The sequence below is a fragment of the Pleurodeles waltl genome, chromosome 11 (genome assembly GCF_031143425.1).
Source record: "Pleurodeles waltl isolate 20211129_DDA chromosome 11, aPleWal1.hap1.20221129, whole genome shotgun sequence".
Lineage (NCBI taxonomy): Eukaryota > Metazoa > Chordata > Amphibia > Caudata > Salamandridae > Pleurodeles > Pleurodeles waltl.
The window spans coordinates 603127069-603154243 of NC_090450.1; the positions used below are offsets into that span (position 1 = coordinate 603127069).

A 27175-nucleotide genomic window follows, 5' to 3' on the forward strand; every position below is an offset into this window, starting at 1 on the left:
AGACCAGCGACACAGACTCCTCCTCTGATAGGAGCTCCCTTCCGGTGGCGAGCCCCTCTGTGCCCCCCGCATCTACAGGTACAGCCACCAACCCCCCTACGAGCATCGCCCTCCCAGCAGCCCCTTAGTGTGTGCCCCGTGGCCGCTAACCCAGGAGGGTGGGCATCTCCTTCGACCCAGGCACCTCAGCTGCTGCCCATGTCAGCCCTGCTGCCCTCAGTGAGGAGGCCATTGACCTCCTCAGATCCCTCACTGTTGGGCAGTCTACCATTCTGAATGCCATCCAGGGTGTAGAGAGGCAGTTGCAATAGACCAATGCATACCTGGAGGGCATTCATTCTGGTCAAGCAGCCCAACAGCGAGCTTTTCAGACTCTGGCCTCAGCACAGATGGCAGCCATTGTCCCTGTGTACAGCCTCCCCCCTCCAACTTCCTCCACCCACACCCAAACCCCTGTACCTCAGCCTATCCCAAGCCATCAGACCAGCATGCACACACCTCAACACACAAGGGAAGCTCTGGCAAACATAAGCACCACACATTCCACAGGCACTCACACAACCATCATACCCATGCAGACATACCAACAGCCACTGCCTCCACTGTGTCTCCCTCCTCCTCGTCTCCCTCCTCCCTCCCTGTCACGTCTACACTCACACCTGCATACACTACATCTTCATCCACTACGTCCATTACCAGCACACCCATCACACACACCGCTCACATGCACTTACCACCCCCACTACCATTTACACATCCCCTGTGTACTCTCCCAGTGTGTCTGTGAGCCCACCTCCCAGGGCACACAAACGCAGTTACACACCCACCCAACAGCCATCCACCTCACGACAGCCTCCAGCCCATACACCTTCACCCAAAGTCAGCAAACGTACACCTCCTACAACCACTACCTCTTCCTCCACTCCCAAACCCCTTCCATCTACCCGTCCCAGTGTGTCTAAAAAACTTTTCCTGTCCAACCTTGACCTCTTCCCCTCACCTCATCCACCCCTTCAGTCCCCTAGGGCACGCCTTTCCAGGTCCCAATCCAGCACCTTAGCCACCACATCAGCGGGAACAGTGGTGCCAGCAGTAACCAGCTTCTGGAGTGCGCCAAGCAGCAGGGCAGCCAGTGTGCCAAGGAGCCAGACCACAGAAAGTCCCCCACCTCAGAAGCATAAGAAGTTGGCCACTGCCCGGAGGGAGAAGTGTAAAACACCTGCCACAAGGGCTCTCCCAGGACTACAGTTGGGAGTGGGAAGAAAGCTGCGCCACCATCCAAGGTGGGGAAGGGGCACAGAAAGAATGGGAAGTCACCACCAACATGCACGGTGGACAAGATCACTACCAGCACTGCTGCCGTGGACACTGCCGCCACCAGCACCGCTGCCCAGGACACCGCCGCCACCAGCACCGCTGCCAAGGACACCGCCGCCACCAGCACCGCTGCCAAGGACACCGCCACCAACAGCACCACTGCCCAGGACACTGCCGCCACCAGCACCCCTGCCCAGGACACTGCTACCACCAGCACCGCTGCCAGCAGCACCGCTGCCCAGGACACCGCCGCCAACAGCACGCTCACTGAGCCACCCACCAGAACCGCAGGCCAATGAGTGCCGCAAGCACCGCCGCTACTGAGGCCGCCACGAGCAGGATGAAGCACTCTGGGCCTGAAGCCCCCTCCAGAACCAGTGGAGAAAGGCATCCACTACCTCAGTCATTGGAAGGATGAAGTACTCTGGGAACAAAGCCCCCTCCAGAACCAGGGGAGATTCACATCCACTACCTCTGTCCTTGGCAGGAAGAAGCACTCTGGGCACAAAGCCCCCTCTAGAACCAGTGGAGATTCACATCCACTACCTCTGTCTTTGGCAGGATGAAGCATTCTGGGCACAAAGCCCCCTCCAGAACCAGTGGAGAAAGGCATCCACTACCTCTGTCCTTGGCAAGATAAAGCACTCTGGGCACAAAACCCCCTCCAGAACCAGTGGAGATTGTTATCCACTTGAGAGACTGTGGCTTTGCAATCCCCAGGCTAAAGCAGTGGGCAAACCACCCACATGAGAGACTTTAGAGACTGTGGCTTTGCACTCCCCAGGATGCAGCAGTGGGCAAACCACCCACTTCAGAGTCTTGAGAGACTGTGGCTTTGCACTCCCCGGGATAAAGCAGTGGGCAAACCACCCACTGGAGAGACTTGAGAGACTGTGGCTTTGCACTCCCCAGGATGCAGCAGTGGGCAAACCACACACTTGAGAGACTTGAGAGACTGTGGCTTTGCACTCCCCAGGATGCATCAGTGGGCAAACCACCCACTGGAGAGACTTGAGAGACTGTGGCTTTGCACTCCCCAGGATAAAGCAGTGGGCAAACCACCCACTGGAGAGACTTTAGAGACTGTGGCTTTGCACTCCCCAGAATGCAGCAGTGGGCAAACCACCCACTTGAGAGACTGTGGCTTTTCACTCCCCATGATAAAGCAGTGGGAAACCACCCACTGGAGAGACTTGAGAGACTGTGGCTTTGCACTCCCCAGGATGCAGCAGTGGGCAAACCACCGACTTGAGGGACTGTGGCTTTGCACTCCCCAGAATAAAGCAGTGGGCAGACCACCCACTTGAGAGACTTCAGAGACTGTGGCTTTGCACTCCCCAGGATAAAGCAGTGGGCAAACCACCCACTGGAGAGACTTGAGAGACTGTGGCTTTGCACTCCCCAGGATGCAGCAGTGGGCAAACCACCCACTGGAGAGACTTGAGAGACTGTGGCTTTGCACTCCCCAGGAGGCAGCAGTGGGCAAACATCCCACTTGAGAGAATGTGGCTTTGCACTCCCCAGGATGCAGCAGTGGGCAAACCACCGACTTGAGGGACTGTGGCTTTGCACTCCCCAGAATAAAGCAGTGGGCAGACCACCCACTTGAGAGACTTCAGAGACTGTGGCTTTGCACTCCCCAGGATAAAGCAGTGGGCAAACCACCCACTGGAGAGACTTGAGAGACTGTGGCTTTGCACTCCCCAGGATGCAGCAGTGGGCAAACCACCCACTGGAGAGACTTGAGAGACTGTGGCTTTGCACTCCCCAGGAGGCAGCAGTGGGCAAACATCCCACTTGAGAGAATGTGGCTTTGCACTCCCCAGGATAAAGCAGTGGGCAAACCACCCACTTGAGAGACTTGAGAGACTGTGGCTTTGCACTCCCCAGGATGCAGCAGTGGGCAAACCACCCACTTGAGAGACTGTGGCTTTGCACTCCCCAGGATAAAGCAGTGGGCAAACCACCCACTGGAGAGACTTGAGAGACTGTGGCTTTGCACTCCCCAGGATAAAGCAGTGGGCAAACCACCCACTTGAGAGACTGTGGCTTTTCACTCCCCATAATAATGCAGTGGGCAAACCACCCACTGAAGAGACTTGAGAGACTGTGGCTTTGCACTCCCCAGGATGCAGCAGTGGGCAAACCACCCACTTAAGAGACTTGAGAGACTGTGGCTTTGCACTCCCCAGAATAAAGCAGTGGGCAAACCACCCACTTGAGAGACTTCAGAGACTGTGGCTTTGCACTCCCCAGGATAAAGCAGTGGGCACACCACCCACTGGAGACACTTGAGAGACTGTGGCTTTGCACTCCCCAGGATAAAGCAGTGGGCAAACCACCCACTGGAGAGACTTGAGAGACTGTGGCTTTGCACTCCCCAGGATGCAGCAGTGGGCAATCCACCCACTGGAGAGACTTGAGAGACTGTGGCTTTGCACTCCCCAGGATGCAGCAGTGGGCAAACCACCCACTTGAGAGTCTTGAGAGACTGTGGCTTTGCACTCCCCAGGATAAAGCAGTGGGCAAACCACCCACTGGAGAGACTGTGGCTTTGCACTCCCCAGGATGCAGCAGTGGGCAAACCACCCACTTGAGAGACTTGAGAGACTGTGGCTTTGCACTCCCCAGGATGCAGCAGTGGGCAAACCACCCACTGGAGAGACTTGAGAGACTGTGGCTTTGCTCTCCCCAGGATAAAGCAGTGGGCAAACCACCCACTGGAGAGACTTTAGAGACTGTGGCTTTGCACTCCCCAGAATGCAGCAGTGGGCAAACCACCCACTTGAGAGACTGTGGCTTTTCACTCCCCATGATAAAGCAGTGGGCAAACCCCCCACTGGAGAGACTTGAGAGACTGTGGCTTTGCACTCCCCAGGATGCAGCAGTGGGCAAACCACCGACTTGAGGGACTGTGGCTTTGCACTCCCCAGAATAAAGCAGTGGGCAAACCACCTACTTGAGAGACTTCAGAGACTGTGGCTTTGCACTCCCCAGGATAAAGCAGTGGGCAAACCACCCACTGGAGAGACTTGAGAGACTGTGGCTTTGCACTCCCCAGGATGCAGCAGTGGGCAAACCACCCACTGGAGAGACTTGAGAGACTGTGGCTTTGCATTCCCCAGGAGGCAGCAGTGGGCAAACAACCCACTTGAGAGAATGTGGCTTTGCACTCCCCAGGATGCAGCAGTGGGCAAACCACCCACTTGAGAGACTTGAGAGACTGTGGCTTTGCACTCCCCAGGATAATGCAGTGGGCAAACCACCCACTGGAGAGACTTGAGAGACTGTGGCTTTGCACTCCCCAGGATGCAGCAGTGGGCAAACCACCCACGTGAGAGACTGTGGCTTTTCACTCCCCATGATAATGCAGTGGGCAAACCACCCACAGGAGAGACTTGAGAGACTGTGGCTTTGCACTCCCCAGGATGCAGCAGTGGGCAAACCACCCACGTGAGAGACTGTGGCTTTTCACTCCCCATGATAATGCAGTGGGCAAACCACCCACAGGAGAGACTTGAGAGACTGTGGCTTTGCACTCCCCAGAATAAAGCAGTGGGCAAACCACCCACTTGAGAGACTTCAGACTGTGGCTTTGCACTCCCCAGGATGAAGCAGTGGGCAAACCACCCACTGGAGACACTTGAGAGACTGTGGCTTTGCACTGCCCAGGATAAAGCAGTGGGCAAACCGCCCACTGGAGAGACTTGAGAGACTGTGGCTTTGCACTCCCCAGGATGCAGCAGTTGGCAAACCACCCACTGGAGAGACTTGAGAGACTGTGGCTTTGCACTCCCCAGGATAAAGCAGTGGGAAAACAGCTCACTGGAGGGACTTGAGAGACTGTGGCTTTGCACTCCCCAGGATGCAGCAGTGGGCAAACCACCCACTTGAGAGACTGTGGCTTTGCACTCCCCAGGATGCAGCAGTGGGCAAACCACCCACTTGAGAGACTTGAAAGACTGCGGCTTTGCACTCCCCAGGATAAAGCAGTGGGCAAACCACCCACTTGAGAGACTTGAGAGACTGTGGCTTTGCACTCCCCAGGATAAAGCAGTGGGCAAACCACCCACTGGAGAGACTTGAGAGACTGTGGCTTTGCAATCCCCAGGATGCAGCTGTGGGCAAACAACCCACTTGAGAGACTTGAGAGAATGTGGCTTTGCACTCCCCAAGATAAAGCAGTGGGCAAACCACCTGCTTGAGAGACTTGAGAGACTTGAGAGACTGTGGCTTGGCACTCCCCAGGATGCAGCAGTGGGCAAACTACCCACTTGAGAGACTTTAGAGATGGTAGCTTTGCACTCCCCAGGATAAAGCAGTGGGAAAACCACCCACTGGAGAGACTTGAGAGACTGTGGCTTTGCACTCCCCAGGATAAAGCAGTGGGCAAACCACCCACTTGAGAGACTTGAGAGACTGTGGCTTTGCACTCCCCAGGATAAAGCAGTGGGCAAACCACCCACTGGAGAGACTTGAGAGACTGTGGCTTTGCAATCCCCAGGATGCAGCTGTGGGCAAACAACCCACTTGAGAGACTTGAGAGAATGTGGCTTTGCACTCCCCAGGATAAAGCAGTGGGCAAACCACCTGCTTGAGAGACTTGAGAGACTTGAGAGACTGTGGCTTGGCATTCCCCAGGATGCAGCAGTGGGCAAACTACCCACTTGAGAGACTTTAGAGATGGTAGCTTTGCACTCCCCAGGATAAAGCAGTGGGCAAACCACCCACTGGAGAGACTTGAGAGACTGTGGCTTTGCACTCCCCAGGATAAAGCAGTGGGTAAACCACCCGCTTGAGAGACTTGAGAGACTGTGGCTTTGCACTCAGGATGCAGCAGTGGGCAAACCACCCACTTGAGAGACTTCAGAGACTGTGGCATTGCACTCCCCAGGATACAGCAGTGGGCAAACCACCCACTGGAGAGACTTGAGAGACTGTGGGTTTGCACTCCCCAGGATGCAACAGTGGGCAAACCACCCACTTGAGAGACTTGAGAGACTGTGGCTTTGCACTCCCCAGGATACTGCAGTGGGCATGGAGCCCCCTCGTGGATTTGGCGTTGTGCACTCATCTGGCTGAGGTGCCCCCTCTTCCCTTCCCCCTGAGGTGCTTGTTGTATTTCTATCTGATGCCCCTGCAGTGTTCTCTCTGTTTTGATCGGGTATCTTGTGTGGGCTTCGCCCATGCATCTTAGGCCCAGTGGTCCAGGGAATATAAATTGTGCAATACCTGGACTTGTACTATTGGTGTATATATTTTTTTATATTGTATATATATTTTTGAGTACTGGATTTTAATTGATCACAATCGTTACAATTATTTCCTTTTGTCTTTGCATTTTTCCAGGGGGGTTGAGGGGTGTAATTGTAATGTTCAACATGTATTAGTGTGTGTGTGTTGTAGTGGGCGAGGGTGGGGGTGTTGCGTGTGTCACTCTCTTTTCCCTCCCCCCTCGCCTGTGTCGAAGGTGCAGTACTCACCGTGTTCTTCGCCGCTGACGATCGTGCTCCTGGTAGAGGAGCAGGAAGACAAAGGCAGGTAGATTTTGGAGTTCTGGCTCCATGGTGTCCTGGTTCCTTGTGGGGTGTGTAGAGGTGAGCGTTTTCCCTTCCAAGTCCTGTTTCCGCCGTGTTTTTGCTCGTGGTGAATTCGCCCCGGAAAAGGTGGCGGATTGACCTGTTGTAATACTGCAGGCAGTACATTGTCTTCCGCCTGTCTGTTGGCGGTTACCGCCCGGTGTTTGTTTGTACCGCCGTGGCGGTCGGAGTGTTAAAGTGGCTGTCTATGTTGGTGGTTTCCGCCATGGTCGTGATTCCATTTTGTTTTTTGCCGGCCTGTTGGCGGCTTTACCACTGCTTTAACACCGACCGCCAGGGTTGTAATGACCACCTAAGTGATTTCTTGGGAACGAATTCAACACTTTCAACAGAGTTGCACTGATCTGTACCTTCCAGTCCTTCACTCTGTTTACTTAAACATACGTGTGATTAGATGCTAGCAGAAAGCCCCCAGGGCAAGGTTAGGTAACCCTCTGGAAGTTTGCTGAATCAACACAGGGTCACCTGTTTTAAAGCACATTCTGAATGAGTCTGTGTAAGCTCTAAACAGCTGTACTTTGGAACTGAAAAGTACGGAAGTCTTTTTGTAGCATACATTTGCAGCCCAGCCTGCCGATGTGCACGCTTTTTATGAGCTCAAGGTGGATTCAGATTTATACTTAGCTAAAGAAATTTGCACGAAATTTCATTGGATTCATCTGAAAAGGAACACCTTTACTATAACAATGGAAATCCAAACATTTGATTCGAAAAATCTCTTGCCTTTTAATCTAAGCAGATTTCATATTTCTGAAGACTATGGATTCATTGTTGAAAATCCTCTGGTAAGAACGGCTTATTTTTCTAATTATAGAAATTGATGCAGTCTAAATTCCAGGGTAACAGCTGGCTCTACATCGTCTGAGTCGCCTTTTTCTAGGCTTTATGTTCCGTTTTACAATCTGTTGCTTTCTGGGTGTTGTAGTGTTTGTTCCTTCAATTGAATTAATCGATCGGCATAGAATGGTTTATAGGAGAAAAGCCCAGCAATAGGACATGGTATCCCTGGTGACACGCTGTAATGTATGTCTGATTACCGAAATCGTGCTGTTATGAATATTTTTGTGACCGTGCTAAATTGTTTGGGGGTGTGGTTTCCCTCTCTTTTCAAAGGTATGTTGAGTAATTCATATTTATTGGATTTATTTTACTGATAGATTAAAATCTCAGTTCAAAACATGTTTTGTGTTAAAAGAAAAGCAAACACTCTCCAAATTATTTATTGAGATACAGGACCATCAACGACTCCTTAATCTAGATCGTTGTTAAAAGAAAACTTGCGGTAGTTTTGTGACCGGACATATTTAAAGCAGAATAATGTGAACATTTGTTATCAAGAATTTGGGATGCTGACAGGCATGCTTCATAATTCACTTTCAATTCCGTGGTAAAATCCAGAATGTGCAACAACATTTTAGCTGTGCTACAAAAGGGAGCAGTTAAAAATGTCAAACTATTACCTCTCACTATTACGTAGTGGGGAAAAACCTTTCCACAGATTTTGGGGTCTTTCTGTCTCAGAGTATGCAATGATTTCCAACAAGCACATCTAGACCAAAACAGTCTCAATGTGATATATTCAACCGATATCAGAATGCAGAATGATTTTTAGAGGCAAATTGCCAATGTGAGATGCAACTCCACTCAACTTTAATGCATAACGTTTTTGTGGAAAATTGATACAAGCACAGTGCGAAATACTGTTCATGACTTAGAACTAGACGACATAAAATGAATTCAAAGTAGGCATAACAGGGCTGGAGTGGTGCAAAAAATCCAGAGAGTCCCTGCAGCGTCTTATCAAATAAAATTTGAAGGCTTGCCTTTGCGTGCTTTTTAGTACCAAATGAAAATATGTTCAAGCAATGTGTGAAAGGTCATCATATGATTTCCTCAAACGTAATATGCCATTGACACATTAGCATAACTATTCAATGGTGGAGCCGGTGCCATGGCACTGGGGGCCAGAGCTAAGGGGTCCCAATGCGCAAAAGTCTGCCTGTATGGAACAGTTCACTCTTTGTGAGGCATAACTGTCTCTTTGTGCCATAGGATTGTTTCGCTGTCGTTTGTGTTAGGAAAGGGCGGGCGAAGGTGGATGTCCTCCTTTTCTGTCAAGTCAGTATAGCAGCGTTTAACAGCACTGGCCATAGGCTGTTTACGGAGCAAGAAGCTAGATTAGTGTGAGACACGAGGCCATGGGACTGCATGAACGTCATTTAGGGGTCGATAGGGGTCACAGTAGCGACCCCTGGCTTGGCTCCACTCTATTTTCTCTCAACGTTTTATTTACACTAATAGTAAATAATGTTTAATTATTCACTGTATTATTCGCTGTAAGTGAATATAGCCTTCCCTGGCAGCTAAGTAAAACAATCATTTGCAATGCAACAGGTCTTGTGTTTGCTCAAGTTACAGCTATTCGCGTTTTAAACTCCTAACCGGACTCTTCTTGCCAGATAAACTGAAAAGTAAAACAGTTTCACATAAGCGAGCCCACGGCCACCATGAAGCGTGACTGAGACACACAAAAGGAAATGGAAGTCCGTTCGCAGTGAAACGTGTCAGCAAAAGTGCAATTATTCATGTAACTGGCAAAAGTGCAATTAGCCATTATAACAGGGTCGATGTCATGCAATGCACTCGACTACTGCCCAGCGAGATCGCATTGCCTGAGAAATAAAGAGAAAAAGTAGTCCAGAAACCATGCGGAAAACACAGAGCCTCGTCTGTTTTCAGTAGATGGCCAGTGTGCTCAAGGAGGGCTAAGCACCGGAAATGGCATGACGTATGCATGCCTCTCACTAGTGAAATGAAACAAATTTTGCAGCTGAGTGTGTTTATGTGAGCGAGAGTATGTGTGTAAGTATTAATAAGTGTATGTGTAAGTATGCGTGTGAAATTGAAGGTCAAAGGGTGTGTGATGTCACTTCCGCTCCCCAAAGAATTTTGTGAGTTGTGTTCATGCTTCCGGTAGGTGGTAGTGAGCACTGTCATCAGTTTAACACACAGCAAGTGCACTAACTCTAATGGTCAAGAACCTGTAGGCTGGAAACACTTTCTTTTAATCAGAGGTATCCCTTTTAATAATTGACACAGAATTTTTTGATGTTGTACTTATTCTTATTTTTTCTTGTCATTATTATTTCTATTCCTTCATCTCTTTTCTTCCATGAGCGCACTCCAGACACGAGGGAATTCACTCTTAATGAGATAAAAATTCTTGTACTAAAAAATAAATTGTGTTGATGGTCACCTCAGATTTACTAATATTATTCCTCTTTGCTATTTGAAGTATCACTGGGTGCTCATCCCTTCACTTTTTCATCTTCCCTCGTTATATGTTTTGTCACACTGGGTGATGGTCGTACTTCTCCGTAGGTTCTAAGGACTAATTGTGATTTACGTCATTTATTCCTGCAGCCTTGAGAAAGCTCCAAGCCTTCAGCCATGTAGGGGCGAAACACGTAGACTATTTTCTAAATATTCATAACAAAGAAAAATTTTGATAAATTGAGCCATATTGATTTCTTTTGCTGAAGAACAAATTGGAGAAGTTGCTCTTAATAAATCCATTGCTCAAGAATCAATATGCTTTATCTGAACTCTTAATTCTGGGTGGGCTCACTTATTTATCTTCTATAAAATTGCAGTGATATTGTTTTTGACATTGTGCTGTAAAATCATTCAAAATGGAATTTGTTTCTGTGCTTGCTGTTTGTACCTGCTGAAGAGCGCCATCCAGTCACAGGATCCTTCCCAAGATTCTGATGAAATGCTTCATAAATTAGTCCAACAAAAACAACAAAATGATCTGGAACCACATTGATTAGACTTTGTTTGAAGAAAAAATCCAGTAGACTGTGGCTAACGTTTTTTAATATGTCCCAGATGAGGCAGGTCTTTTTTGCTATTTTCCATGAAATCCGATTGCCTCCAGTCCTGAAACATCGTTGAAGTTAGCTTGCAGTGGTGGGCCATAATGGGGTCAAGGAGAGGGGCAGGCAAACACACTCACAATCACTTACACCCATCCCCTTACATTAGCACACAGATATGCTTATCCATTCATGTGCTCACTTACACTGATCCATTCACAAGTCACGTGCATACACCCACCATTCACAAGCACATACACTTGCACACACCCATTCACAGAATGCATGTGCAAATGAAATACACTCATGAATACACACACATGTACCCAACATTCAATAAAGATTTCCCAGCCTGCGGTGGTGACATAGAGTGGAGAAGAATTTAGGCCTCTGTGGTTCCTGTAGCCTTCGGGTAAGGAATGTACTGATAGAAAACTTGTTACGTCCTCTGAAGCGTTGACATTGTCATGGGTTAGCCAATGAAAGGAGGACTTTGGATAACTCATCAAAGTGTAGGATGGTATCAATGACAGTTGCAGATCACATTTTTTGAAAGGGTGACACTGATGGACAGCCCTGGGCACTTCAGGACTTAAAACTGAGGCGCCACGGTCTGAGTCTATCAGTGATGGACCCCTCTTCACAAAGGGAAGTCTCTCTTTGCTGGACTGATTAGGTCATGGCCAGAGGTCTGTGAAATCGTTAGCCTGGCGAAGCTTGGGATAAGCTGCCTGACACTGCAGATTAGCACATTTAAAGTTCATGGTTGCCTGAACCAAACATTATGAGTTTTGCCAGGCTGACATTTGCTTATCCCAACAGACACTCATCATATTTGAAGAGGGGAGTGGGTTGGGGCCCTCGGTACTTAATGACAGACTATGGCCCTCATTACAACTTTGACGGTCTTTTCCTAAGATCACTGAAGTCATGGATGCCAGATGGCAGCCAGTGCTGGTTGTCTTCTGACTGACATATTATGAGTACTGATGGATTTCTGCCACAATTTGGGTGCAAATCCGTCAGCAGTCGTGCTGGCATTCGGCAGTGCAGAGGCAGTTCCACCATCACCACCATGCCAAAAGGACTCTGCCTGCCATATTACGAGCAGTACAAGGTAAGTTGATCGTCTGACAGGGGAGGAGGTGGGAGGTTGGGGGGATATGTGTGTGCATGTGTGTGTGGGTGTATGTCTGCATGTTTATATCTAAAAGTGTATGTGTGTGTATGCAGGTGTGAATGTGTGTCTGTTGCTGTGAGTGAATGAGTGTATGTATGTGTATGTATGTAAATGTTGATGAATGCATGTATGCAGGGTGCATGTGGGTGTGTGTTTGTGTGTATGCAGGAATGATGGTGCTGTCATGGAAGGAAGGGTGGGGGGTCATGTAATTGAAGGGGGTTGGGGGAGTCGCCTGCCGGTGGCAGGAAAGGAATTTCCTGGCACCGGCAGCCTTTCCGCCAGGGTTTTCTGTGGTGGTGCTACTGATGTGCAAACCCTGGCAGAAAGGCAACTCATAATACCATAATAGGTGCTGTCCTCCGGCCCAGCTGTCCTACTGCCCTGGCTGTACCAGCGGAGATTTGGCAGTTTGGCAGAGGCCAAGCCGCCACACTCGTACTGTGTTGGTGAGACCGCCACCGCGGCCATGGCTGTCTTCGGACCGCCAGGTTCGTCATGAGGGCCTGTGACTGTTAGCTTGGCTTTCTCCTTAGTCGGTGACTACAATATTGATTACCAAATAAGGTAATGGAGACGGTAATAACACTAAGCTTTAGGTGTGGCATTTGAAGCAGCCTCAGCTGATTTAATAGAATACTGTTTTTCTGAAACAAAATCATACACAATACAAATACATAGAGATGCCTTTGTTCAGTAGTCTTTATCCATTGGTTAGTTAAGTTGTCACTCAATTTCCCGTTTATTCAGTGTCAAATCTTGTTCTTCTAAGTGTGTTTTAATTCATTCATTTTTTTAAATTATTCTAAATAACAGCAATTTGGTTGCCCACATAGACAGATGTCTCCTTTTTAGGTCTCACCTACATGTTTTGAACAAAGGTCTTCAGAGTCCTCCCATTTCTTACCATTTGTGGGATTCATTGCCACTCTCCTTTGCTGCCTTCTAATTGGGCAGCACAAGCTCTTCTTTTGGCTGGAGTACAGTCCAAGTACTGTTTGCTTCAAATGGGTGAGGGATATTCCTCTGTGGTTGAGGTACATGTTATTAATTTTCCTGCTTCTTCCTCTCCCAGACCCTCTCTGTGATGTTTTTTCCCCTACCACTTTTAGTCTCTGCCTTGTCTGTGTGTCTTTTTCCCCACCCTGTCGGTGTTGCTTCTTTCCCCTCCACCTCTATGTTGCTTCTTCAACTCCCACCCCGTTCTGTGTTTTTTATTCTCCTTATACTCACAATGTGTCCTTGTTTTCTCACCCCCCCCCCCACCAACAGAAAGAACTAAAAAAGCTATGACTTGGCCAGTCCTTGCTGCTTCATTGAGTTTTTTTTCACCATCCTGTTAAATAACACCCATTGTCCACATTCACCCATCATCCCGTTCTCTCCTCTCATTCTCCACCCTCACCCAAATGGTAAAGACAATAACTTGGTAATGTACGAGACCTTATTGCTTTGTCAATGCATGTTAAAGTAGCTCCTATAAAGTGTTTAATTGACATGTAACCTTGTAGCTGTCTGCAGTTTGAGTTCTGTGAGGTGGTGTCTTATCTCTTTCACAAATAGTAAAAAATAAATCTGTGGCACAACTGAGAGGTTTGTTATCTAATAAACTTCAAATGTAAAATGGTCCCATCAGTGAATATTTGTAATTAAATTGTTTTCACTGCACACATATAGCAACCTTGTAAAGGTGGTAGTATGCTATATTTCGATTTTGTAGCACATGCTTGCATTGAAAAATAAATAAAAATAACGATCACACCAGATTCCGAAGGGCAGGCCTGTTTTCTTTACCACTGCTTGTTCTATATAGCTCTTTGAATGTCTCTGGGTGCACACAGATGAGCCATTCAGCGACTTGTGCGAGTGGTGAAACTTTGGCCTGAGATCCCATTATCTTCCAATTTGGTACAAACTTGTGAGAAATTGGGTTACTAGTTAAGGGGGTGAAACTGTTCTCAAGCAACAATCACCTTCCTTGTCAGGGTGAGGCACAAGCAAGCCCCCAATTAGCCAGTGTTCCACACACTTGTAGCTTGGCACATAGTAGTCAGGCCTAAAATAGAGGCAATGTTTAAGATTTTTATGCAGTGCTTAAACCAGTAATAAAGTGAGTGAAAAACAATAGAGGAAAAATCAAGACCAAAATGACAAAATTCCAACCAGTAGAACCAGAAATATAGACTTTTAAACATTTAAGTGAAAATAGAGTCAAAAAGGCCAAAGCATCACTCAGGGCAATCTGGTTATGCAGGACTCGGAGAAAGTCACAAATTCAGACTGACTGCAATAGAGCGTGGTTTGGATACAGGGACCAGGTTAGTCCTGCTGAAAAGTTACATTCTCAGTCTGGGCAAAGAGTCCTGTTTGCGTTGAAGGGGCCATGGAGAGCAGAGAAGTGTTGCAGATGGCCACAGATGTAGCAGGCAGAGCAGGCCTGGAGTCATGGATAGACATCATAGTAGCGCAAATATGCTGTTGTTGTCACAATTGTGCTCCCCGCAAGCTGTCAATGCTGTAGTGAGAAGGGTAGGGCTCACAGAACTGTGCATTGATGGATAGTGCCAGTGACAAGGTTTTTGTACCAACTGGCCCAGACGCAAAGAGTCCATCAACTCTCAATTCAGCTCCACTGAGGCGGCACTAGCAGTCCAGGACCTGAGGGGCACCTCTTGGGGTCAAGGGCTTATTCTATCTGGATCTCAGTGCTGGTTCAGATGGTGGGGAGCCTGTTATGTCCCTGTGCCTCTGAACTGGCAGGTTATCCCTTGGAGTCACTCTGGGAGTTCTGGATTCAGGCAGTAGCAATTCCCCCCTTGGCAGCACGGAACAGTGTTGCTGGTGGCTCCAGTTTAAACTGTACATGTTGCTGCCTGACATGAGCATTTTAAACCTCTCCACTCAGCTGCCTTCATCAGCTGGGAGAAGAGCAGGCACAGGCCCTCAGTTCTTGATGGAGCATCAAGGCAGCCCACTCCAACGAATCCTGGCACTTCTCTCTTGCTGCTAACATTATCAGCAGCATTAGCGCAGGGTCTTGATTCATAGAAGGGAGTTGGCCTAGGCTCCAGAAGGACTCATGCTGACTGCACTCCAGAAGAAAACCCAGAGCTGAGGATGAAGATGCGTGGGTGAGTACATTTTTTATTTATTTTACTGTTTACTTTTTGGCCTACTGACAGACACTGTGAGAAACTCACATTGCCTTTAGTCTCATCTCCAGAGCTCTCAGCCACAACCTGTTATAAATAAAAATCTATTAATGAGCTATGAATGAGAGCCTCAGCACTGAGCCTAAGGCATTGTGACTTATTACACTGCCTGTCAGTGATGTTTGTTAATAATATGCCCTATGTTCTCGGTCCTCAATGGTGTTGATGCCCCTTCACTGTTGAGGGTCACTGTCTGCCACTGGGTTCAGGTGAAGGTCCAAGCCCTCTGACCTAGGCAGGAAGGCAGCAATACACTAAAGCAGCAGTTCAACAAGGCAGTAGTCCAGCAAGGAAGCATACAGCAGTCCAGCAGTGGCAGTCCTTTCAGAAGCACAGCAGTACTTTTTCCAGGCAGAATCTCCACAGGTCTAGAGGAGTACTGAAAAGTTGGTGTCTGAGGTCCAATGTTTATATCAGCTACCTCCTTTGAAGTGGGAGAAGCTTCTAGTGTTTCATTTGGAAGTGCATAGGTTTCCTGCCTCCCCTGCCCTGGGTCGAGACTAACTGCAAGGGGTATGCAGCCCTTTGTGTGGAGGCAGGACACAGCCTATTCAAGTGTAAGTGGGGCTGAGCCCCTCTCCGCCCTTCTATCCTGCCAGTGATGGCCCATCCAGGCACACCTAAGCTCTCTATTGTGTGTGGCTGTCTAGTAGGAATACACAAAGCCCAACTGCCAACTACCCCCATTCAGATGACACAGTGACTAAATCAGGAAAATGTATACTTCCTAAAAGTAGCATTTTCAAAATGGAAATTTAAAAAGCAAATTTACCAAAATAGATGATTCTTAATTACATTCCCAAAGGCACCAAACATAAACTGGTTACTTGTTCCCACTTGAAAGATACAACTTAATAAGTGTAGTAAGTCAACTTGTTAGAAATGGGGTTTCTGGTTGACTAGGGTATGCACTTCAGCCAGGCAGAACCCACCCACTCTAGTCAGGGCAAGGGAGTTACACGTTAAAGATAACCCCTGCTCACCCCCTTGGTAGCTTGGCACGAGCAGTCAGGCCTAACCCGGAGGCAATGTGTATAGCGTTTGCACAACACACACAGCACACGTGACGCAAAATGTACACCACAAAGTAAACACAACATTGAGCTATGTAAAAAGAAACTGTATTGCACAAAACATAATTAGACCAACATTACACGTTAGTAATACCCTGCTACCTTAGCAGTTGTCAGAATGTTACACAAGTTACTAATACTCTGCAAGAATATGCAGTTTTCACATTAGAACACGTAAGTACTCAGGAAACACTGGAGGCAGCTGCCCTCGTCCCCGGTGCGGTTGCCCGTCTGAAGAAGGGAGAGGCCGCACCTCGTCCCCACGTGCTGTGCTCCTCTCTCGAGCCTATCGTGTGTCTCCTCGGTCGCGGCGGTGATCCCCTTAGCAACCATTCAGGGGGGCGCCGCTGAGGTTGCCGGGTCCCTGGAGGCACTGAGAGGAGCGCGCCGGTTCCTCTCTTCATCCTCCAAGTGCCCAGGGGGCACAGAACACCGTGCGCTCCAACGCCCTTGGAAAATTAAGGAGGCCTGGGCCGCGGCGGTGATTTTGGATCGTGGAGAAGCGCTTTCCAAAGCCCGTAAGCACTTTAATTTGGCCCAGGCCACGGCGGTGATTTTAGCATTAAACAGGGTGCTTTAAAAAAAAGCTCACAGAGCAACACGGTTGAACCGGGTTGCGGCGGTGATTTTGGCTGGCAAGAATCGCTTTTCGAGGCACATGGGGGGCCAACCATGAAGTAAGCCACTTTCAAAAGTGTTTCACTCGGAATCCCACGAAGCTGGAGCACTCCAGCAGCAGTCTAAGGTGGTGTCCTGGTGAGTTCATTCAGCAGCGTCCTGTGTCCAGTTTCAAGTCCCAAGAATGTTCTAATTGTGGGGAAAATTCCCCTGTACTGGTACTAAGGTAGAGCCAAGATTTTGCAGGGCTTTGTAGGCATGCATGAGTAGTTTGAGGACTGCACAGATGTAGACAGGGAGCCAGTGGCAATTTCTGCGGTGCAGGGTAATGTGAGTGCATTTGAAAGCTTGAGTATAAGGTTGGACGTTAAGTTTTGAATGGTCTGGAGCCTCCAGGTCACATGAGTGAGAGGGATCGTTGCTGTGATACAACTTCCTGTAGATGAGGGCCTGTGAGATGGTCATACGGTTGCATGATGGAGCCATGCATACCATTACCACTCATGCTTTTACAATGCAGTCATTGCAACACATGCCTTGCCTTTACCATGTAAACTTTTACAACAAATATGCTTTTAACACACATGCCTTTACAACAAAAATGTAAGTATTTTACAGGTAAGTACAAAGCCCTGGATGATGCTGGATGTTGTTAAGACCTTTAATCTCCCCTGCCCTTTTCTTTCTTCGACACCCGGGTGATGATGGCTTTCAGTTTTTCACACTTTTTCATAATTAAAGGCATGGGTGAATGCTTGCTGCACGGATGACATATTGTATGGCTTACCTGAAAATGTATCACTTTTATATATATATGGTTTGTGTCCTGCATGAGAAATAGATCCACTACAAGTTGGCTTTCATGTACCATTGTACCATTGAGAACAATAACTGTATATAACATACAATGTAGTCAGTATAATAGGAAAAGAAGAAGACCACGGCACATCACAGGATCAAGGCGAGAACACTTTATTCCTTGGTAACAATTCACGGCGAGATTCCTCTGATGTCATGGAATATACTAGATACGTGGTATGGAAACACTGTGCATTTTTCGAGTTTGTACAATAACAGCCGACACGTGTTTCGTCATCATTGACTTTTTCAAGGCTAAGAGGGAGATTCCAACCAGGGAACCACAACTAGACGCTGACTGCCTCGTTGCAGATGCTGAACCAAGATCACAGGTCTTTGCTCAGGTATGAGGGCTGATGTCTCCACAGTGATTCTAATAGGCAAGCTAGAAGCTTAACATGCTGTGCTCTAAATAGAACAAGCAGAGGGAGAGTAGAAACTGTTAGACAATATGATAGCTTTGTTCTTATGTTTTACTCTCCTGATGACTATTTCAATCCTACTGTGTTGTATCGTTCTGGTTATTGCGGCTCATGCCTAAATATCTAAAATACAGTTGTTTTATTAAAAACATTATATAAAACTTATACTGTCTTTGTCATTTGTATATGAGATCATATTGGAAATAAGAGAGTTGGTTTGGATCTGAGTAACCACGACTTCCCTGAGAAGTTCCAAAGATGTCATGCGCTCGGCTGCCAAATAATTTCTTCCACCTGGGAGAAATGAGGCACTGCTAGTTAGCCGGAGCAAAAACCGGATTTAGGGTGACAGAGTTCTTTACACGTGGGTCAGACTCAGTCCCCCACACCGTTATAGATCCTGCTACCTAGAAATCCAGTAGTCTCATTTAGAATAATGAGAGCCCACACGACTAAGTTTACAGTGTGTTTTCAATGGGGAGGAGAGGGAGTTCCAACCAGTTACAACCTTATTGTGCGAGGCCAGGGCACAGCCTTTACAAATGCAGGTGTGCCCCACCGGTCCCTTCTCTCAGCCAAGTAAGGCTATACCATATGTAGATGCACCTCTGTAACACCTCCACCCTCCCTGTGTATAGGCTGTCTGAAAAGTATGCACAAAGCCCCAACTGTCAGTCTGCCAAGATGTGGATTGGAGGCAAACTGCAAAAACACCAGAATCATAAGCACAGATAAATGTGCACTTTCTAGAAGTGGCATTTCTGTAATAGTAATGCAAAATACACCTACACCAGTGAGCAGCATTTCTTATCACTATCACAACCATACCAAACATTCCTACGCTACCCCTCATAAGTCAGACAATACCCCTTACACATAAGGCAGGGCATTTCTAATCCACTCCTATGAGAAGGGAGCACTCCCAGCAGTGAGACACCAAGTTAGGCTGTTTGTCAATACCAGGACAGGCCACGCAACCTGGCACATGTCCTGCCTTCTACATACATGGCACCCTGCTTATAGGGCTTGCTAGGGTGTACCTTAGGGGTGACTTACATGTAGTAAAAGGGGATTTCCGGGACTGGCAAGTAAATTTAGATGCCAGGTCCCTTTGGCAGAAAACTGTGCACACAGGCCCTGCGCTTAGCCTTGAAAAAGTCAAGGATGCAGAAACACGTGTCGGCTGTTATTGTACAAACTCGAAAAATGCACAGTGTTTCCATACAACGTATCTAGTGCATTCTATGACATCAGAGGAATCTCGCCCTGATTTGTTACCAAGGAATAAAGTGTTCTCGCCTTGATCCTGTGATGTGCCGTGGTCTTCTTCTTTTCCTACATGGACTGTGACTTTTAGGTTAACAGCGTATCACACCCTGTGGCTGGGTGTACTACCACTGGAGCACTCTATTCTGTGTAAATTAGACACACCATTATGAACCTCCGATATCCAGGACAATAGAAATTTTGGAAGTGCGCACCACTTCTACACAGCCACAACTTGTTGACATTTTGGTTGTTTAGTCAGTATAATACTTTTTGTCCGTGTGACCGACATTATACTTCTGATGATCAGTTAACATTAGATGCATCAGTTATAAGTGGTTGCACCTTACAGCTCATTGATTCGGTGAGTGGCATTTAGCGGTTTATTATACACATTTGGACACTATTCTTTTCTTTCTGCAGTACATCAATCCAGGTTTATTTCCTTTTTTTGTCAGTGCACAGTGTTGCTTCTGTACCTGTACTTTAATTGATAAGTTTTATGGCCTCTACTAGTATGTATACTACTACCCGGTTGCAACAAACACTTTATTAGATACTTTCCCTTGTTGGTACATTTCATTGACACGATTGAAATTGTTGATAGTCATATCTTGCTGGTATAGGTTTACTCATTAGAAGATTTTTTTCATTAAAAGCTTTTTTATAATTGATGTGCGGGCACCGCAATGTATATGATTATGTGAGCACTTCAATATAATTAGAAATATTGAGAAGTGGCCATTAACCGCTGTGTTAAATTTAGTTGTAGCCTCTGTTTGTAAAATGTAATATTTGACATTTGGATTACAATGTATTAAATAGCGCTGGCATGTCTGCTATTTTTTTGCAATTTCATTTGTTGTCCCCTTTTTAGGTACATCCCCCTTTTTAAGGGATGTGAATTGTACACTAGTCAGGTGATCAAGTGCACTGCACATTTCGGAAGCGTGTTTGTTTTTGCCAAATCTTTTTTGCAAATGCATGACCCTAAGTGAGCGTTTCCTTGCGGACTTTGTGTAGATTTGTGTATATATATCTCTATATATATTGTTAGAATTTTCATCCTTGGCGTGGTTTCCCTTAACTTTTTGCCTCTGTTGCCCAGGTTGTTGATGTGTGCTGGGCTCTGTTTTTGCTGTTTGTGTTACTCTGGACACTTTACCACTGCTAACCAGTGCTAAAGTGCAAGTGTTCCTTTACAAAATTTGTATGTAATTGGTTTATCAATGATTGACATTTTAGATTTTTTTAGTAAGTCCCTAGTACAGTGCACTAGAGGTGCCAGGACCCGTAAATCAAATGGTACTAGTGGGCCTGCAGCACTGGTTGTCCCACCCAGATAAGTAGCTCTGTAATCATGTCTCAGACCTGCCACTGCAGTGTCTGAGCAGTTTTAACTGTAAATTCGGCCTGCCAAGTGTACCCACTTGCCAGGCCTAAACCTTCCCTTTTCTTAGATATAAGACACCCCTAAAGAAGGCCCTAGGTAGCCCCAAGGGCAGGGTGCAGTGTATGGTTAAGGTAGGACATAAAGGCCCTCATTACAACCCTGGCGGTAAATCCAGCATTCCGCCGTGCAGAATACCGCCAACATACCGCTGCGGCCGCGGATTTCTGCTACAGGTATTACGACCCAAGCTCGGAATCCGCCACAATACAGACACCCACACAAGTCCGCCACACCAAAGGTCAGTGATAAACTGGCGATACCAAAACCGACACCGTCAGGCCAACAGGAATACGTCCACACTATCACGACTCACAAATCAACTCAGCAGTCTTTCAAATGCGGTAATCCATTGGCGGTACACACCGCTGCGCTCAAAATGCACGCACACTTACAAAACACAACCACATTGGACAATTCAAAATACACACACCTGATACACATACATACACACACCACACCCACACAGCCAATCCAATATAAAGCACACACCCACATCACCCACAAACCCTTACAACCAAAAATTTTAAAGAAGGCCAGAGAGAGAGATTAGCAAACACAACACCAGAATCCACAGACACACAACACCATCACTTACACAACATCCACGCAACTCAAACAACACACACCAACACATCCCCTCACACATCACAACAGACACCATCTCACACATCACCCACACCACATCATGCCACCTCAAAGACACCCAAGGTTCTCTGAGGAGGAGCTCAGGGTCATGGTGAAGGAAATCCTCCGGGTAGAGCCACAGCTATTTGGATCACAGGTGCAGCAGATGTCCATTGCAAGAAAGATGGAGCTATGGCACAGAATTGTCAACAGGGTTGATGCAGTGGGACAACAACCAATAAGACGGGATGACATCAGGAAGCGGTGGAACGTTCTACGGGGAAGGTACATTCTGTGGTATCCAGACACCAGATTGCTGTACAGAGGAATGACGGTGGACCCCCATCTCCTCCCTCACAATTAACAACATGGGAGGAGCAAGTCTTGGTAATAATGCATTCTGAGGGCCTCGCAGGAGTAGCAGGAGGACTGGACTCTGGTAAGACATATCTTTACTACTTTATCCCACACATCCCACCTCATGCCATCACAAACCGCCACACTTACCCTCACACCCACCACCCCAACAACCCATAGATACCCCACTAACACAACCCACACATCCCAAAACCAAGCACTGCATGTAACACCAATGCATGGACACCCATCACCAAATCATGTCCAGTACAGAGACTCACTCATGCCCCAAAATCACCAATCACACAAGGACCAAGCCAATAATGCCAGCACAGGAGTAGAGGGTCACACACCCATTGCACAAGATGGCACACACAGATACAATAACTATGCATTTAGACCCCAACAGGACCCCTACCCAATGTCACCGGACAGGAGGTGCCAGACATATCCAGTCCCCTCACAGAAGAGACCCACAGTGATGACAGTAGCTCTGCACGCCTGGATAAAGATGACCAGCCCAGCCCATCAGGGACCTCGGGACAGTCGGTTCCCCTGACACAGTCACAAACCACCACTGAACCTCCCCATCAGGAAACACCAGCACAGCACCCACCCAGCGGACCCATCCCTCTGTCCACAGGACACATCAATCAGCAGTGTGTCCTCCACCCTGGCAACCCCACTAACACAGGACGATCAGGGACCTGGGGGCAGTGGCAGTGAGCACACAGTTCAGGGGACAGAGGCAAAGGATAACAGGGATGCTGGGAAGACTGCTGTGCAACAGGGGGAGGACAGGCCCAGGGAACCCACTCTCCATGAGGCACTCTCCAGCATCATGGGAGCTTACTGCCATTCCCAGGAGACCATGGGCATGGTACTGGCCACTTTTCAGGAGACCCAGCAGCTGCAGGAGGAACACTACCTGGGGATCAGGGAGGATTTGAAGTCCATCAACCCCACCCTGGTCACCATTGCAGGGGTGCTGACAGACCTTCTCAACACCAGGAGGGAAACAGTGGCACACCAACGGGCCACTGACACTAGTCTGGACGATGAACAACCCTCCACCTCCGCCAGCGCTAGTGAACAGGAGGCACCGCCACAGGAACAACAGGCCACCAGCACCCCAGCCCCTGCAGATGGAGAACCACCCTGCAAACGGTCCCTGAGATCCAGGAACAAGACAGAGAACATTGCCAAGACCCCCACCAGGAAATAAGACCCCCCCTGAATGTCACCCTTCTGTCCCACTTTGACACCCTGCCCACCTTAAACTGCCATTGCTCCACTTCCTAAGCCCCATTGGACAATGCACCTGTGAAACAAATAGACTGGACTCTGCCATGGAAATTCCTCCACCATAACCCCAGCCCATTTTACAACCCCCTCCACTTATTTGCACAGAAATAAACACACTTGAATCACAAAACAATCTGGAGTCAGTCTGTGCTTTCACAAATGTGTAATTGCAATATCTATGGAATATAGCAATGTCAATTTACTTGTTCATATACCAATGTAACACAGCTGTAGGCCAGGAGTAAACATAGCAGAGGGCACAAAGTGGGACCCAGATCTGTGAAATGGAAAGTCAAAGTGAGAAGTCAGTGTCCATACACTGAGTGAAAATGACAGACTTATGCTAGCTCCAACAATAGTATGAGATGTGGGAAGCAGTGACATCTTCTTACCTGTGACTCACTGGAAGTATTGCAAGATGATTTTGTTTCGGTTGTTGATATCCTCTTCTTCTGTCTCCTCTTCTTCACTGTCCACAGGCTCCACATCTGCCACAAGACCACCATCTGGCCCATCCTCCTGCAGAAAAGGCGCCTGGCGTCGCAAAGCCAGGTTGTGCAGCATACAGCAGGCCACGATTATCTGGCACACCTTCGGTGAGTAGTATAGGGGACCACCTGTCAGATGGAGGCACCGAAATCTAGCCTTCAGGAGGTCAAAGGTGCGTTCTATTATCCTCCTTGTTCGCCCATGTGCCTCATTGCAACGTACCTCTGCCCTTGTCCTGGCATTCCTCACTGGGGTCAGTATCCATGAGAGGGTGGGGTAACCAGAGTCACCTGCAAATGGCGAGGGACAACTGTTAGACACACACTAACCCTTAGGGACAACCCCATACCCAGACACCTACGTCAACTGTATTGGGACCTTGGCCTCACCTATTAGCCACAAACGATGCCTCAGGAGTTGGCCCATCACATAAGGGATGCTGCTTTTCCTCAAAATGTAAGCGTCATGCACAGAGCCAGGATACTTGGCATTCACATGGGAGATGTACTGGTCTGCCAAACACACCCTCTGCACATTCATCGAATGGTAGCTTTTTCCTTTTTCTGTACACCTGTTCATTCCTTCGGGGGGGATAAATGCCACATGTGTACCATCAATGGCACCAATGATGTTGGGGATATGTCCCAGGGCATAGAAGTCACCTTTCACCGTGGGCAAATCCTCCACCTGAGGGAAAATGATGTAGCTCTGCATGTGTTTCAGCAGGGCAGACAACACTCTGGACAACACCTTAGAGAACATTGGCTTGGACATCCCTGATGCCATGGCCACTGTTGTTTGAAAAGACCCACTGGCCAGGAAATGGAGTACAGACAGGACCTGCACTAGAGGGGGTATCCCTGTGGGATGGTGGATAGCTGAAATCAGGTCTGGCTCCAACTGGGCACACAGTTCCTGGATTGTTGCACGATCAAGTCTGTATGTGATTATGATGTGTCTCTCTCACATTGTCAACAGGTCCACAAGGGCTCTGTACACCGGAGGATGCCGCCATCTCATCACCTGCCCCAGCAGATGTGCCCTATGGAGGAGAACAGCAAGCAAAGAGTCATCTAACACTGAGGTATCACAATGTGTTTTATTGCAGAAATATTAGTAATCCGCAATGTGCGGGTATCTGTCTATCTTATTCCCGGCCTAGATAGGTATGACGCAGTTTTCATCCGTCCCATGTGGCCCCCTGAAATGGTGGCTGCCTGACCTGCAAGGTGGGACAAGGGGATACGAGGTAAATGCGCTGGCGTTGTACACCGTCGCGTTGGGCGGTCAAAGACCGCAGCACAATTCTGCATTGGTTAACATTGGGCCTTATGGGTCCCAGGAGCCAATGACGATGTACGCCGGTGGTGACCATACGCACCACCGCGGACGTGACCGTCATTTTCTGTCTGTTCACTCTTTTAATACCTCACCTTCAACAGGAGAGGACCTACACTGCAAGTGCTGCTGTGACCTGTGTCTGGAAGCGACAATGGCTACAGTGTCTGGGGAAAGGGCCCCTGCCTTCACTTCGAAGGAGTTGGAGAAACTAGTGGATGGGGTCCTCCCACAGTACACACAACTGTACGGTCCTCCAGACAAACAGGTGAGTACACTGTGAGCGTGCTGTATGGGCAGCAACTACGGGGTCATTGAGTGCGCCACCCATCAGGGCTGTCAGTGTGCCACGCAGCGAGGCCAAGGACATTCTGCCACCTGGCAAGGTAAAAAAGGTGCCCACATCCCAGAGGGAGAAGCTGCACCTACCAGCCACCAAGGGCTCAGCAAAAACAAAAGGGGACAGTGGCAAGTGCTGCTGTGACCTGTGTCTGGAAGCGACAATGGCTACAGTGTCTGGGGAAAGGGCCCCTGCCTTCACTTCGAAGGAGTTGGAGAAACTAGTGGATGGGGTCCTCCCACAGTACACACAACTGTACGGTCCTCCAGACAAACAGGTGAGTACACTGTGAGCGTGCTGTATGGGCAGCAACTACGGGGTTATTGAGTGCGGAGTGCGCCACCCATCAGGGCTGTCAGTGTGCCACGCAGCGAGGCCAAGGACATTCTGCCACCTGGCAAGGTAAAAAAGGTGCCCACATCCCAGAGGGAGAAGCTGCACCTACCAGCCACCAAGGGCTCAGCAAAAACAAAAGGGGACAGTGGCAAGACAACTGCGGCACCATCAAAGGTGGGGAAGGGACAAAAGCACAAGAACAGGTCAGGAGAGGGCAGGGTGGCACCGACTGAAGAACCAGTGTCACACCTTCTGTCCACGACCACTCCAACCAGTACGACGGCGAACACTGCAAGCTGCCCCGCCACCTGCACTGCCACCTGCACCACCACCTGCACCGCCACCTGCACAGCCAGCTGTACAGCCACTGGCACGTCTACAGCCTCAGCGACAGTCCCCAGCCTCTTCTCCAGTGGGCAGCCATCCGTGGCTGCAGGAGACGTCCTGCTGTGTCCCTCAGCAGGTGCTGACCCATGCACCACCACCAGCAGCACAGACACCGCCACAAGTACCACCACAAAGCCCCGCGACTTGCTCGGACAGTGGCACCACCACTGACATGGCTACCATCCCCAGTGGTCAGTCGTCCAAGGCTGGAGGAGACTTCCTGGACCCTGGCCAGCTTCCAGGAGACATGACTTCCATCACTGTTTGCACCTGCAGGTGGAATGCGAAGCTGCAGCAGTGTGGGGTATGTCGCTGCCTCCATGGCGTATCATACCACCTGTACCTCGGCAATCTCGTGGCACACACACCCAGGTGAGGGAATTGTATCGGCCACACTGCATGTGGAGGACTCTGGGCACCATGCCCCCTCCAGAACCAGTGGAGAGATACATCCACTACCTCAGTCCTTGGCAGGATGAAACACTTTGGGCACAATGCCCCATCCAGAACCAGTGGAGAGATACATCCACTACCTCAGTCCTTGGCAGGAAGAAGCACTCAGGGTACCAGGCCCCCTCCAGAACCAGTGGAGATTGACATCCACTACCTCAGTCCTTGGCAGGATGAAGCACTCTGGGCACCATGCCCCCTCCAGAACCAGTGGAGAGATACATCCACTACCTCAGTCCTTTGCAGGATGAAGCACTCTGGGCACCAGGCCCCCTCCAGAACCAGTGGGAATTGACATCCACTACCTCAGTCCTTGGCAGGATGAAGCACTCTGGGCACCATGCCCCCTCCAGAACCATTGGAGAAATACATCTACTACCTCAGTCCTTGGCAGGATGAAGCACTCAGGGTACCAGGCCTCCTCCAGAACCAGTGGAGATTGGCATCTACTACCTCAGTCCTTGGCAGGATGAAGCACTCTGGGCATCAGTCCCCCTTCAGAACCAGTGGAGAGATACATCCACTACCACGGTCCTTGGCAGGATGAAGCAATCTGGCCACCAGTCCCCCTCCAGAACCAGTGGAGACTGTTATCCACTTGAGAGACTGTGGCTTAGCACTCCCCAGGATAAAGCAGTGGGCAAACCACTCACTGGAGAGACTTGAGAGACT

At 48.7% G+C, this 27175-nt stretch overlaps 1 protein-coding gene across 2 annotated transcripts in view; it reads left to right on the forward strand.

Moving 5' to 3' along the window:
• Window positions 1–7419: 7419 nt before the first annotated feature.
• LOC138265923 (indoleamine 2,3-dioxygenase 2-like) overlaps window positions 7420–27175 on the forward strand; it is a 260844-nt gene continuing 241088 nt past the window's right edge. For both annotated transcript variants that reach the window (XM_069214114.1, XM_069214115.1), the window contains exon 1: window positions 7420–7702. In XM_069214114.1, coding sequence (XP_069070215.1) covers window positions 7604–7702 — 99 coding nt within the window. In that variant the 5' untranslated portion in view covers window positions 7420–7603. The remainder of the gene's footprint in view (window positions 7703–27175) is intronic.